The sequence below is a fragment of the Hesperophylax consimilis genome, chromosome 20 (genome assembly GCF_061612785.1).
Source record: "Hesperophylax consimilis isolate HC1 chromosome 20, BYU_Hcon_1.0, whole genome shotgun sequence".
Classification (NCBI taxonomy): domain Eukaryota; kingdom Metazoa; phylum Arthropoda; class Insecta; order Trichoptera; family Limnephilidae; genus Hesperophylax; species Hesperophylax consimilis.
The window spans coordinates 15,392,262-15,407,140 of record NC_142855.1 but is presented as its reverse complement, the minus strand read 5'-3'; the positions used below and the strand labels follow the sequence as shown (position 1 = coordinate 15,407,140).

At 39.3% G+C, this 14,879-nt stretch overlaps 1 protein-coding gene across 1 annotated transcript in view; it reads right to left on the bottom strand.

The window, feature by feature from the left end:
* Positions 1-2,962: 2,962 nt before the first annotated feature.
* LOC149414175 (uncharacterized) overlaps positions 2,963-14,879 on the bottom strand; it is a 33,040-nt gene continuing 21,123 nt past the window's right edge. The window contains exons 3-14 of the mRNA XM_089643762.1: positions 13,084-13,192; positions 12,600-12,703; positions 11,867-11,927; positions 11,516-11,619; positions 10,335-10,395; positions 9,965-10,068; positions 9,353-9,413; positions 8,991-9,094; positions 8,793-8,907; positions 6,893-7,041; positions 4,669-4,781; positions 2,963-3,125 (exon numbers count right to left, since the gene is read on the bottom strand). Coding sequence (XP_089499888.1) covers positions 2,963-3,125; positions 4,669-4,781; positions 6,893-7,041; positions 8,793-8,907; positions 8,991-9,094; positions 9,353-9,413; positions 9,965-10,068; positions 10,335-10,395; positions 11,516-11,619; positions 11,867-11,927; positions 12,600-12,703; positions 13,084-13,192 — 1,248 coding nt within the window. The remainder of the gene's footprint in view (positions 3,126-4,668; positions 4,782-6,892; positions 7,042-8,792; positions 8,908-8,990; positions 9,095-9,352; positions 9,414-9,964; positions 10,069-10,334; positions 10,396-11,515; positions 11,620-11,866; positions 11,928-12,599; positions 12,704-13,083; positions 13,193-14,879) is intronic.

The window sequence follows — 14,879 nt, the reverse complement described above, 5'->3', positions numbered from 1 at the left end:
AACCGGCGTTGCTTGAACTAACCCTTGTATGCGCGCGAGTTCCCTACAGAGCATCAGACCATGTGAAGCAACAGTGGGCCTGTTCCGCTAGCAGGGCATGTAGCAAGAATGGAAGATAGGACAGGACATAGGAGTGTTTGTTGGTCGACCTACACTGAGGTGGCACTATACAGGTGGAACTATTCCTGCTAATAAGTTATAAGGAACCGGCGTTGCTTGAACTAACCCTTGTATGCGCGCGAGTTCCCTACAGAGCATCAGACCATGTGAACCAACAGTGGGCCTGTTCCGCTAGCAGGGCATGTAGCAAGAATGGAAGATAGGACAGGACATAGGAGTGTTTGTTGGTCGACCTACACTGAGGTGGCACTATACAGGTGGAACTATTCCTGCTAATAAGTTATAAGGAACCGGCGTTGCTTGAACTAACCCTTGTATGCGCGCGAGTTCCCTACAGAGCATCAGACCATGTGAAGCAACAGTGGGCCTGTTCCGCTAGCAGGGCATGTAGCAAGAATGGAAGATAGGACAGGACATAGGAGTGTTTGTTGGTCGACCTACACTGAGGTGGCACTATACAGGTGGAACTATTCCTGCTAATAAGTTATAAGGAACCGGCGTTGCTTGAACTAACCCTTGTATGCGCGCGAGTTCCCTACAGAGCATCAGACCATGTGAAGCAACAGTGGGCCTGTTCCGCTAGCAGGGCATGTAGCAAGAATGGAAGATAGGACAGGACATAGGAGTGTTTGTTGGTCGACCTACACTGAGGTGGCACTATACAGGTGGAACTATTCCTGCTAATAAGTTATAAGGAACCGGCGTTGCTTGAACTAACCCTTGTATGCGCGCGAGTTCCCTACAGAGCATCAGACCATGTGAAGCAACAGTGGGCCTGTTCCGCTAGCAGGGCATGTAGCAAGAATGGAAGATAGGACAGGACATAGGAGTGTTTGTTGGTCGACCTACACTGAGGTGGCACTATACAGGTGGAACTATTCCTGCTAATAAGTTATAAGGAACCGGCGTTGCTTGAACTAACCCTTGTATGCGCGCGAGTTCCCTACAGAGCATCAGACCATGTGAACCAACAGTGGGCCTGTTCCGCTAGCAGGGCATGTAGCAAGAATGGAAGATAGGACAGGACATAGGAGTGTTTGTTGGTCGACCTACACTGAGGTGGCACTATACAGGTGGAACTATTCCTGCTAATAAGTTATAAGGAACCGGCGTTGCTTGAACTAACCCTTGTATGCGCGCGAGTTCCCTACAGAGCATCAGACCATGTGAAGCAACAGTGGGCCTGTTCCGCTAGCAGGGCATGTAGCAAGAATGGAAGATAGGACAGGACATAGGAGTGTTTGTTGGTCGACCTACACTGAGGTGGCACTATACAGGTGGAACTATTCCTGCTAATAAGTTATAAGGAACCGGCGTTGCTTGAACTAACCCTTGTATGCGCGCGAGTTCCCTACAGAGCATCAGACCATGTGAAGCAACAGTGGGCCTGTTCCGCTAGCAGGGCATGTAGCAAGAATGGAAGATAGGACAGGACATAGGAGTGTTTGTTGGTCGACCTACACTGAGGTGGCACTATACAGGTGGAACTATTCCTGCTAATAAGTTATAAGGAACCGGCGTTGCTTGAACTAACCCTTGTATGCGCGCGAGTTCCCTACAGAGCATCAGACCATGTGAAGCAACAGTGGGCCTGTTCCGCTAGCAGGGCATGTAGCAAGAATGGAAGATAGGACAGGACATAGGAGTGTTTGTTGGTCGACCTACACTGAGGTGGCACTATACAGGTGGAACTATTCCTGCTAATAAGTTATAAGGAACCGGCGTTGCTTGAACTAACCCTTGTATGCGCGCGAGTTCCCTACAGAGCATCAGACCATGTGAAGCAACAGTGGGCCTGTTCCGCTAGCAGGGCATGTAGCAAGAATGGAAGATAGGACAGGACATAGGAGTGTTTGTTGGTCGACCTACACTGAGGTGGCACTATACAGGTGGAACTATTCCTGCTAATAAGTTATAAGGAACCGGCGTTGCTTGAACTAACCCTTGTATGCGCGCGAGTTCCCTACAGAGCATCAGACCATGTGAAGCAACAGTGGGCCTGTTCCGCTAGCAGGGCATGTAGCAAGAATGGAAGATAGGACAGGACATAGGAGTGTTTGTTGGTCGACCTACACTGAGGTGGCACTATACAGGTGGAACTATTCCTGCTAATAAGTTATAAGGAACCGGCGTTGCTTGAACTAACCCTTGTTTGTAGGTCAGTGTGGAGATGCCATTGTCTTTTGTATCACCACTATTATTTTAATGACAAACTAAAAGCAAGTCAATTACCTAATGACAACCTAATTGTGCACCATTTTAGCAGATGAGACCAACCTGATGAAAAATGAAATAAAATGTGAATATCGCACAAGAGTCCCAACTGCTCCCAAGCCAGTGAGACCATCGTATCTCCAATAGTTGGTGTATGTTGTGAGGCTGAAGATAGTAGGGAGGGGAATGAGATGGGGAAGAGGAAGGTGGGAAAGTACATTGCTATTCAGATCTGGTCACCAAATATGGCTAAAGCCATCTCAAGCAATGAATGGTGAACACCAGAGCGATACTGAGAGTATCTTCTACTCTGGAAAGGCTGCAAAAATAGTAAAATAAGATTTACTATTTGAACCTGCGACCTCCGGATTGCTAGTCGAGAATCTTACCACTCCACCACGGTGGCCGTCAGATTTGTAATGTTGATAAAATAATACTTAAACACTTAAATGTTTATAAAATGGAATGCAGAAATACGGCAGGTCTGAAGGTTCAGGAGATAGCTCAGTTGCTAGAGTAAATGCCGGAATAGCAAATGGTCTTTAATTCAAATTCCGGTCGCACCCATGAATATATATTTTTTATTATTACTAAAATTATTCCAATGTTTTGTATAATTATGAAAAGCTTACTGTCTGTCAAGCTGCAGAAGGGTGATGTCGTTATACGAGATTGAGTAAATACTGTTGTATAGTGGGTGGGCGTGTGTTTTTATCACATTGTATACAGCGTCAGGGTTGTACTGAGGTGTAAAGTTCCCCCCCAATCCGACGAAGTTGACATTCTCTGAACTGAAACAAAAGAAGTGCAGGTTATATTAACATTGCCATGTGCATCTTAAGTAGGTCTAATTGTCTAATACAATCACTACGTCATCTGAGATTCACCACCATAATATATTTGTTATGGTTTTAAATTTCAAAGGAAAACCGCTGATTCAATTCAACTCAATTTAACATTCTTTTAAAAACATTACAGAATCGTTAATTTTAAAGCGTCTTAATATAAATTGCATTCATATAAGTCGGTACATACATATTTTTTATAAGTGTTCAAGAGAAATGTGTTATAAATTGGTAGAAATATGAAATGAGTAGCTTAAAACCAGTCAGGTCATGTGGTGCTATATCTGTCACCAAAAGACAAATCCTCATGAAACAAACTCCTCATCTCCTTTTCTACTGTCAGATATACACGGTGTCCGGAAACTCGTAGTACAAGCGGGAAACTGGAGAATCTACACCACATGGGGAACCCAAAAAACATAAAGTTTTTTGATTTGAGCATTTTCAAAAAAAAAAAAAAAAAACCAAAAAAAATAATTTTTTGGCTATTTTAGGGTTAAAGTTTTTTCTGGTGTTTAGGGTTGAATAACAGATGTTTTAACCCTGCAGAGCAGAAATATTTTATGATTACACCGGGTTAAATGAAGGGTGATTTCAAAATAATGCTTCAAATCCGAGTTTCTTCATTTGTTTTACTTTCAAATAGTTTTAATTAGTTGGGTACTTTGATCTTCAGTAATAATTTATAAGAATTTGATTAAAAAAAAAAAAAAAAAATAAAAAAAAAATCAACTTCAAACTCGATTTACTCGATAACGAAAGCTCAAATAATAAAAAAATATACTACAAAATCGACTCTAAATGTGATGTAGATTCACCAGTTTCCCGCTTGTACTACGAGTTTCCGGACACCCTGTATAATATAAACAGAATAATAAGAAGGAGTGATCACCTGGCGATCACGGGCGGCCGTGGGGAGGAAACCAGGTGGGTGGCGAAAATTTGATTTTATATAAATCTACAGTTTTGTTCTGAAATTGATGAAATTTTGCACACTTTACTTTCAAAACAAGAGGAAGGCTACAGTCTACATAAGATTTAAAAAAATTCTATGTGAAACCCGGGCAACGCCGGGTACATCAGCGAGTATATTTTTCATAAAATGGTTGGTCTGTGGTTGCGTTATAGAGCGGGATAGTTATTCAGCCAAGAATATTTCACATAAAACAGTAATTTTTACTGAACCATTAAAACGGCCACCATGCTGAACCCAAAACTGAACGTACAGACAGATGAAATGCAAAACGGTTGAGTTAAAACAGGACTTCGCAACGCTCAGTCAATTATGTGCGGTAAATTCACTAGTTCGCCAGAAGTTTTCAGACAACGTGTATACCACGAGTTTGTGAAATATCATTTAAAATGCGCTTAAATCTTTAAAGTTAGATCGTTCAAATATCAAACCAATTTGTTTTTCTATTTTCATCGTTGCAATTTTCATTATAACAAGGAAGAGTTGAATTTAAAAATGAAGAAACAATAAACTCACCCAATGTCTGTAATAATGACGTATGCAGAGCACACCACCCACCGGTCACTCAGTAATGTCGCTGGAAACCTCTGCCAGGAGATCTCTCCTCTCCGACCTGATCCAATACGTCCCTGGGAACACAACACATCTTCATATTAATCTCTAAGCAAGTGTTGTTTTAAATTGCTCGCAAAATGTTTGCTGATTTTCGTTTTTTCATTTGCTTTGTTCATTTTGTACTGCCAACCATCTGGAACCAGTGACACTATGGCATCCCAACCAACCATCTGGAACCAGTGACACTATGGCATCCCAACCAACCATCTGGAACCAGTGACACTATGGCATCCCAACCAACCATCTGGAACCAGTGACACTATGGCATCCCAACCAACCATCTGGAACCAGTGACACTATGGCATCCCAACCAACCATCTGGAACCAGTGACACTATGGCATCCCAACCAACCATCTGGAACCAGTGACACTATGGCATCCCAACCAACCATCTGGAACCAGTGACACTATGGCATCCCAAATTGCGGTGTGTTGTGAGGTTTAAGGTAGTGGGAAGGGGACCGAGATGCGGGAGAGAAAAGTACCTGCCTATCCAGATATAATCACGTATGACCGTGTTAAAAATGAGGAGATCGTCACCAAACGCGGCTAAAGCCATTTCAAGCAGCGTTTCAATTATGAATGTTGGTCTTACACCAGGGCGATACTGAGAGTATCTTTCACTCTGTAATGTGCCGCAAATAAACTATATCTGTATATTTTAAACTATTTTAAATGAATACATTGTGAAATAACACAACATGACCTAATTTTTAGCACACATCGGGATTTGAACCCGCGACCTCCAGATTGCTAGTCGGGTGCCCTCGATTGGCCGGAGCTGGTAAACATCTCAGTATTGCCCCGGTGAAAGGCCTTCAGAATGGAAACTTTGCTTCAAATGGCTTTAGCCATGTTTAGTGGCCACCTGTTCCCCACTCCACTACCTTCAGCCTCGTAATAACATCTGCCCCGATGATGGAAACTGTAATGCTGTCTGAAATTTTGGATAGAGTTGGAGGTAGCGCAACATGGCATAGTACCCCAAAAAGAAATCACCTCAATTAAAAGATGTAATTTACATGTTAGTATGGGTGAATAATATTAATTGAAAAACAATAAATTAAATTGAAGATAAATACTTTGAATATACATTACAATTTTTTTTTTTTATTTAATTTTTAATTTGATCCCATGACCACTGAATCCAGAGCAAAGGACTTTACCCGCCCGCCGATGTTTTCAGAGAAAAGTCACATCTATAACCTAAATTTAAATTGTGTTCATTGAAATTTTAGTTCCTTTCTATTCACGGGCTTTCAATTTTGTTTAACAAATTTAGTTTTTCTCCAAAAAATAATTAGTTAATAAATAATTACATTTGAAAAGTAATCTTTGATAAGATTTTTTTAAAATACTGACTTCTAAACATGTAATAAAATAAGCATACAAATCCGGTTCTTAAACCTTTCAAAAGAAATATTGATTTGGAGAGAAACATGCGTTACAAATTAATAACCACTTCTTTACCATAATCAAGTACAAAATAATGAACTGCTGCTGCTGCCTGGTAGCCAGCCCAACTCTAAGATCATGGTATTTCAAAGAGAGAGTACAATATAGACAATGTAATATAGTTGTGAGTGATGAATACTTGGGGCAGGTGGATGAGTTTGTTTATTTGGGAAGTGTGTTTAGAAAAGATGGAAAGGATTACGACTATTTAAAATAAAGCAAAATTCTGATTTTTTATTAAAATTTTTATTTTTTATTCAACAACAATTTAGTTAAGTTAAGTAGCATTTTGAAAAGACGCAGAATTTTTTCATGCCTACAGGACGTTAAATAATATTACTGGAGCATTTTTTTCTATTAAGGGAATTTCATATTATTTCTTTATTAACTCGGTATCTTGCCGCTTAGGCGGTTTGGGCATGTAGAGCGGATGTACCAAGAAAGTAGTGTAAGGAGAACATACGACTTGGAAGTTACTTGAGTCGGGTCGGGGCAAAAGTCAGAATAACGCAAGAGTATGTGAGATGAATTATGAATGTGAATAAAGCAAGGAGTGTATGCGAGACAGAGTATTGTAACGGTGTATTCTCTCTGCCTACTCCTGCCGGGAAACGCAGTGATTTCTAGCTACTTATTTCAAGAAATTCATTAACTAATGTCTGAAACTTACATAGTGCGGGGCCTCGGCGGCAGTCCTCATGGGAGTCCTGTGATATACTATGTTGGAGTCTGGTGTGTGCAGAAGACACAGGTTTCCCCGAGTCGAACCGAACCTTGTTTTTTGACACGGGAAAATTTTTTCTGGCAACTCTATACAATCTGTAGAGGAAACAAAAAAAAATTCAGATGTGTATATTAATATAGTGCCTCTTGTGTCATTACTTCAGTCAAGTAAATTAAAAACATATTATTTAAAAAAATTAAGAATGTTATGTTTTACACTTGCGCTAAAGGAAAAACATAAAATTATTTTTGCTGATGTGCGGTTTAGTACGAGGTCTCAAAATAATAAATTGACGTGCCTTACTTAAAGTTGAGAGTAACTCTATTATTTAGTCTGAAAATCTATTAACCCTTTCCCTGCGGGAGACGCACGCCTGCGACGCACTGTACATGCCCTGTACGCGGGTGGCACATCTGTGCGACGCAAAGTTTCTTCGGCGTTATGGGTATGAAACATGCTTGAGCACGGTAAAACTTATACTCCTAAAAAATCTCACATCTTTTCACTACTGACATCTTACGATATTTATCCATAATACGTATCCTAATCATCGATACAAAGATTTGAAGGGATCTTCCAACTCAGAGCGGAATCAGTTTGAATTCTTCCCGCGTCTTTACACACGTTATTGCGCAGGCGCATTTTATAAGATTCTCAAACAGAGACGCTCGCCGTGTAGATTACATTGGAATTATTGTTTGCTTTTTCGTGGATATGAACTATTTTAATTACAGTGTACATTAATCTGATTTATCATATTTTAAAATAAGTTCAGTTACATACATTCATTCAAACTATTGAAGAAATATAAAATTTCGTCAGTGTTAGATTATTTTCAAATAAAGATACGTGGTTAAAACTTTTTTATAGTGAAAAATCAAGTGTGAAGTTGAACAAGTTTGACTTTTTATCAATTTTTGAAAGTATTTTTATTGCCAAAATACAAAATGTCGGGTCGTGGTCTTAATGACGAAGAAATATTTGGTGCTACTTTAGAAATAGATTCAGATTTTGAAATTAGTGACAGTGACGTCGATAATAATTGCGAAGCTGCTGAAATACATGAAAGCCATGATTCTGCCGTTATGCGTTGAGAACTGTTTCAAAATCACGATAAAAAAATATATTAAGTGATACATATTTACGGTGACATAATAACAGAAAAATTATTTCATTATTTTTGTAAATTTAAGTATAGTTATTTTTTATTATATGAACCTTTTTAAGTGTGTCAATATTTCATGTATCCAGTCAAACGCGACATCGCACCCATAAATCAACCACTTACATCGCACCACAGTTGAAGAGCTCTACTCCGGCATGTTTATAATCATGTGTATCGTTATCCTTGAAATAAACATGGCCGCCCGGGCATACCATATCAGTTACATTATGAATATATACTTCGAATTTTTATCAAGCCCCATTGATGTTCGGATTGTTTATTTATACTTGAAAAGATAATTCAAGACATAAGCGACGTATTTTTTAAAACAAATTTTAAAATCCATGCGTGATTATTGTTTAAAGTCATAAATTAGATTGATGATAAATAGCCCCGGGTGTGAACGAAGTGATACAAATTAATGACGCATAGAAAAGGTTAATTTAAAGAAGACAACTTTGAAAAACAAAAAAATGTCACAGTTTTGTCGTAAATCATCCTATTGCATAGTTTGATTTTGAGAAAATACAATACTAATTGTTAAATTTCAAACTATGTATTAGGTGTATTTACGACAAAACTGTAAGAATTTTTTTTTATAATTCTCTACTGTAAACTAACAGATTTTCAGATATGCAACATAGTTTTAGAATATTTCTGGTCAGGTTTAAAAAAACTCACTGTCTGCGGCCTTGGAGCCAATCGGTAGCTGAGTGACAAGTCCTTTCGGCAGCGGCGGACAGGCAGCCTCCGTGCAGCACACCAACTCTGACTCGTTATCAGTCACGTCACATTTCTGTAAGCAAAGGAAGGTCATGTTAGATGTGCAATTTCAACTATGTTGTTATTGTCAGAGACACATAAAGGGAGGAACAGTACCTGTGGCAAAATGTCTTTACTGGCGGCCTCCTTCGCTGTCTGGCAGTTGGCGAATGGTCTGCACACTCCCGCAGTCCCCGTGACCCTCATCGTGCAGCTCATTCCTTCAAACAAACAGACACACCAGGGTTACACAACACAACATGACAATGAAGATTCTACCCGCAATCCAGAAGTAATGTGCGTCAGTGGATTGATGTTTTCCGGACTATGGTAAGATGTGTCATAAAGAATTTCTAGTGACAAAGTTGCAAACACTCAGAGCTGTTCATATTCCGCCTCAACGACTCGCTGCCTTTTGCAATGACGGTTTTGTGGTGACGAGACAGCCTAGGAAATGATGAAAGTTCTGGGTACTATACCTTCAACCACTGTCACCGGAGGGCAGCAGACAATCTGAACGGTGTCCACTAAAGCGCTAATCTGAAAAAAAATTAAGTCTTAGTCTTCATTGTGATTTTAATTAATGAAATAAATTTGAATTAATAAAATAATAGAATTTTTGTTTTTTAATTTTATAATCATGATTAGGATGTAACCATTATATACAAATAAAATTATGAAAAATTATGCTTGCGCCTTATTATATTAATAAAGTGATATGTTTTTCCAAATGTACACTCCTCTTCCATCCACAAGCAAATGTTTTTAATGGAAGAGGAGTATCAATCGTATGATTCAAAATAACTCATTGCAAAACCAAATTATTATGTTTTGCATAATGTTACTGAGATTTAAAGACGGTGAAAGAGAAAAACACACAGAAAATAATATATGAAATCTCCACCAATAATTGAGCTTGGACCTGTCCTCCGGGAAGAATGCGATGTTACCGCATTATGTTACATTCTTTGATGTTATCGAAGCTAAAACAGAAAAACCTAACTAATTTTAAGAAAAATTAATAGAAGGTAAAATTGCCATGAATGTAAAAACTTGTTATTTTAAGAGACGCATAAAGGGAAGAACAGTACCTGTGGTAAAATGCCTTTATAGGCGGCCTCCTTCGCTGTCTGGCAGTTGGCGAACGGTCTGTACACTCCTGCTGTCCCCGTGTCCTTCATCGTGCAGTTCATTCCTTCAAACAAAGAGACACACCAGGGTTACACAACGCAACACAACATGATAATGAAGATTCTACCTGCAATCCAGAAGAAGCTTGATGTTTGCCATTGTGCTCCATTCGTATTCCGCGTTAATGACTCGCTGAATTTTGCAATGGCGGTATTGTGGTGATGGAAATCAGTGTACCGTCGCATCACCTGCTGCATTTGTAAAGAATGATGATTACATTCTGGGTATGCTTTCTACATAATATAAATATATATAAGGTATTTATTATACCTTCAACTACCGTCACTGGAGGGCAGCAGACAATCTGGATGGTATCCTCCAAAGCGCTAATCTGAAAAATAAATTAAGCATTAGTCTTCATTGTGATTTTAATTAATGAAAAAGACACAGAAAATAAGAGATTCAATCTCCACCTAGAATTGAAGCAGAGACCTCTCTTCCAGGATGAAGGCATTAACTACCACTGAACGGGCTACTGAAAACCTTTTTATCTTCCGATCTTTCCTCTAATATTAAAATCCAGCATGGGTTCTCCTGGCCATGAGTTTATTTCAAATTAAATATTATTATTGTGAAAGTATCAGATGAAAATATGCAACATTATTAAATTGATTCATGAAAAACTATCTGAATTAGCATTATATGAAGTTGTGATCTACACAATAATTTAGCGACTTTGGTTCTGCCAAAGCTGCCGACATTTATTTACATAACAACAAGACACTGGCTTACCAAAATTCCCCGATTCTGAAACATTGTGGTCTCGGAAAACCTTATATCTTTAAACCGATCAATGTAAAACTATTACTTTAATTTATCAATGTAATATACAATTAGTTGCAAGATGATATTGTAAATTCAGAATTTGAAATACGATATGGACACCTATGATGTTTATTAAATAGGTTCCAATGGACGAGTGATTTAAGACGCCTGTCCCGGTAATACAACAGATCCTGGGTTTGATTTCTTGTTGCTACCGTTATCTTTTTATTTTTCTGTGTCTTATTCTATTTCATGTTTTGTTTAGATTTAATATTAATATCTTCATCTTCAATGAAGTTAGTAAGTTAGTTAGTCTTTTTTGTTCCATTACTTTTATTTTTCTAGACAAAAATAGACCTGTGACCTGGGGCTTAATGCCATGTGAAATGTGAAATTTCTGAATAGCCCAGGGATGAAGATTGTTTATCGATTTCTCGGCGTAAAAATCAATAGTTTGACTTGTACATTAGATAGGCCAAAATTTCATCAATCTAGAGCACTTGATATTGGTATTAATAATATTTGAATAAGGGAGGTTTCTGAGTACTTTCCGGTGCCTAAATCAAATTACAGATACTTCTAGCGTTAACCACCAGGATTTTATTTTAGTGATATTGAATATCTATCTATTCTGTCCACATTTTTACCTACGTATTTTATGTTACGTTTTTTGTTTCCTTTTTTACCTGTGGTAAAATGCCTTTTCTGGCGGCATCTTTCGCTGTCTGGCAGTTGGCGAATGGTCTGTATACTCCCACTATCTCCGTATCCACCACCGTGCAATTATCACCTGCACACAAAAAGACATATCAGGGTTATGCAACACAACAAAGCATGACGCTGAATATTCTACCCACAATCCAGAATTAATGTGCAAATTTTTGGGGGTTGATGTTTGCCGATCTACAGTATGAAGTTGTAAATAATCAGAGACATTCGCATTCCACCTCAACGACGAGGGAGCCTAGGAAATCAACGAACCATCGCATCACCTACTGGATTTCTAATGAATGATGATTAAGTTCTGGGTACTATACCTTCAACTACTGTCGCCAGAGGGCAGCAGACAATTTGAACGTTGCCCTCTACGTCGCATGTCTGAAAACAAAATAGTTGTTATTATTTTAAATAACTCTTTTTAAATTAATCTTCTTTGTGATTTTTTTGTTTAGATGTGAAGGAGAAAAAGGCACAGAATATAAAAGATTAGCTCACGTACGAGAATCGAACTCGGGACCTGTTCTCGCTCCGAGAGGAATGCATCAAGGAACAGTTGCTCGGCCTTTTTCTTTCAAAACTTAAATTTGGATTTGAGGCCAAAACAGCAATTAAGCAATTTTGGTTTGCTGCAGTGGCTAATAATATTATTAATTATAAGTCTCCACTTGTATCAATTTTTGAATTAATTTCTATGTTCCTGATGGATATCTCTCTTTAAAAGACTGTTTTATCTCCTGGCCTGTGGGACTAACTTGCCGAATCGCTTTGGATGTCTACATTGATTGAGTTTGAACGCTAAGAATTGTGGCATTGGGTATATGTTATCATATATTCGTTTATTAAAGGTACAATATTTATATGACATTATTTTTGTTGTCTCCGGACACTCCTTGTTTTTATGAAAGTGATTTAGGAAAAACGGCCGGGAAGAGAATTGATTTCAACCAGTTTGTTCATTGCTAGTTTTATTTTAATTAAGTAGGAAAGCAAAAAGTGCCGTAAGTTTAAAAACTTGTTAATGTCAGATTCACTTAAAAGGAGGAACAGTACCTGTGGAAAAATGCCTTTACTGGCGGCCTCCTTCGCTGCCTGGCAGTTGCTGAATCGACGGCAAACTCCTTCCCTTCCTGTGTCCAATATTATGCAGTTATCACCTACAAACAAACAGACATACCAGGGTTACACAACACAACAGGTGAATTTATTGTTTTTGTGTTTAATTCGTAGAAATCCATTTAATTTTTAAACAAATTTAATTAAAATCAAATTTAATAATATCATTATTAAGTTCTGCAAGTATTTTTTGGTTTTTGTTATTGTTTCGGCTTTCAAGGTCATTTTCAAACTGTGACATTGTGACAGCTGTTTAGGCTTTCAAGGCCATTTTCAAACTGTGACATTGTGACAGTTTGAAAATGTCTGTTTGTTTGTAGAACTTAATAATTATACTATTAAATTTGATTTATATTAAATTTAAAAAAAAAAAAAACAACAGGTGAAGGTTAATAAAGTGTATGAAATGAAAGTGAGGTACCTTCTGCAGGCCTAGTTGTGTTTGCCCGGCATCTGGCTTCTAGTGCCGTCTCTTGCCCCGGTATCCAGGGACAGCACACTATCCACTTGTTCTCCGGGGAGGAGCACATCTGAAAATACATCACATTGTACTTTAGTACTTGTGTTTGTCTGGTATCTGGCTACTAGTCCTGTCTCTTGCCCTGGTATCCAGGGACAGCACACTATCCACTTGTTCTCCGGGGAGGAGCACATCTGAAAATACATCACATTGTACTTTAGTACTTGTGTTTGTCTGGTATCTGGCTACTAGTCCTGTCTCTTGCCCTGGTATCCAGGGACAGCACACTATCCACTTGTTCTCCGGGGAGGAGCACATCTGAAAATACATCACATTGTACTTTAGTACTTGTGTTTGTCTGGTATCTGGCTACTAGTCCTGTCTCTTGCCCTGGTATCCAGGGACAGCACACTATCCACTTGTTCTCCGGGGAGGAGCACATCTGAAAATACATCACATTGTACTTTAGTACTTGTGTTTGTCTGGTATCTGGCTACTAGTCCTGTCTCTTGCCCTGGTATCCAGGGACAGCACACTATCCACTTGTTCTCCGGGGAGGAGCACATCTGAAAATACATCACATTGTACTTTAGTACTTGTGTTTGTCTGGTATCTGGCTACTAGTCCTGTCTCTTGCCCTGGTATCCAGGGACAGCACACTATCCACTTGTTCTCCGGGGAGGAGCACATCTGAAAATACATCACATTGTACTTTAGTACTTGTGTTTGTCTGGTATCTGGCTACTAGTCCTGTCTCTTGCCCTGGTATCCAGGGACAGCACACTATCCACTTGTTCTCCGGGGAGGAGCACATCTGAAAATACATCACATTGTACTTTAGTACTTGTGTTTGTCTGGTATCTGGCTACTAGTCCTGTCTCTTGCCCTGGTATCCAGGGACAGCACACTATCCACTTGTTCTCCGGGGAGGAGCACATCTGAAAATACATCACATTGTACTTTAGTACTTGTGTTTGTCTGGTATCTGGCTACTAGTCCTGTCTCTTGCCCTGGTATCCAGGGACAGCACACTATCCACTTGTTCTCCGGGGAGGAGCACATCTGAAAATACATCACATTGTACTTTAGTACTTGTGTTTGTCTGGTATCTGGCTACTAGTCCTGTCTCTTGCCCTGGTATCCAGGGACAGCACACTATCCACTTGTTCTCCGGGGAGGAGCACATCTGAAAATACATCACATTGTACTTTAGTACTTGTGTTTGTCTGGTATCTGGCTACTAGTCCTGTCTCTTGCCCTGGTATCCAGGGACAGCACACTATCCACTTGTTCTCCGGGGAGGAGCACATCTGAAAATACATCACATTGTACTTTAGTACTTGTGTTTGTCTGGTATCTGGCTACTAGTCCTGTCTCTTGCCCTGGTATCCAGGGACAGCACACTATCCACTTGTTCTCCGGGGAGGAGCACATCTGAAAATACATCACATTGTACTTTAGTACTTGTGTTTGTCTGGTATCTGGCTACTAGTCCTGTCTCTTGCCCTGGTATCCAGGGACAGCACACTATCCACTTGTTCTCCGGGGAGGAGCACATCTGAAAATACATCACATTGTACTTTAGTACTTGTGTTTGTCTGGTATCTGGCTACTAGTCCTGTCTCTTGCCCTGGTATCCAGGGACAGCACACTATCCACTTGTTCTCCGGGGAGGAGCACATCTGAAAATACATCACATTGTACTTTAGTACTTGTGTTTGTCTGGTATCTGGCTACTAGTCCTGTCTCTTGCCCTG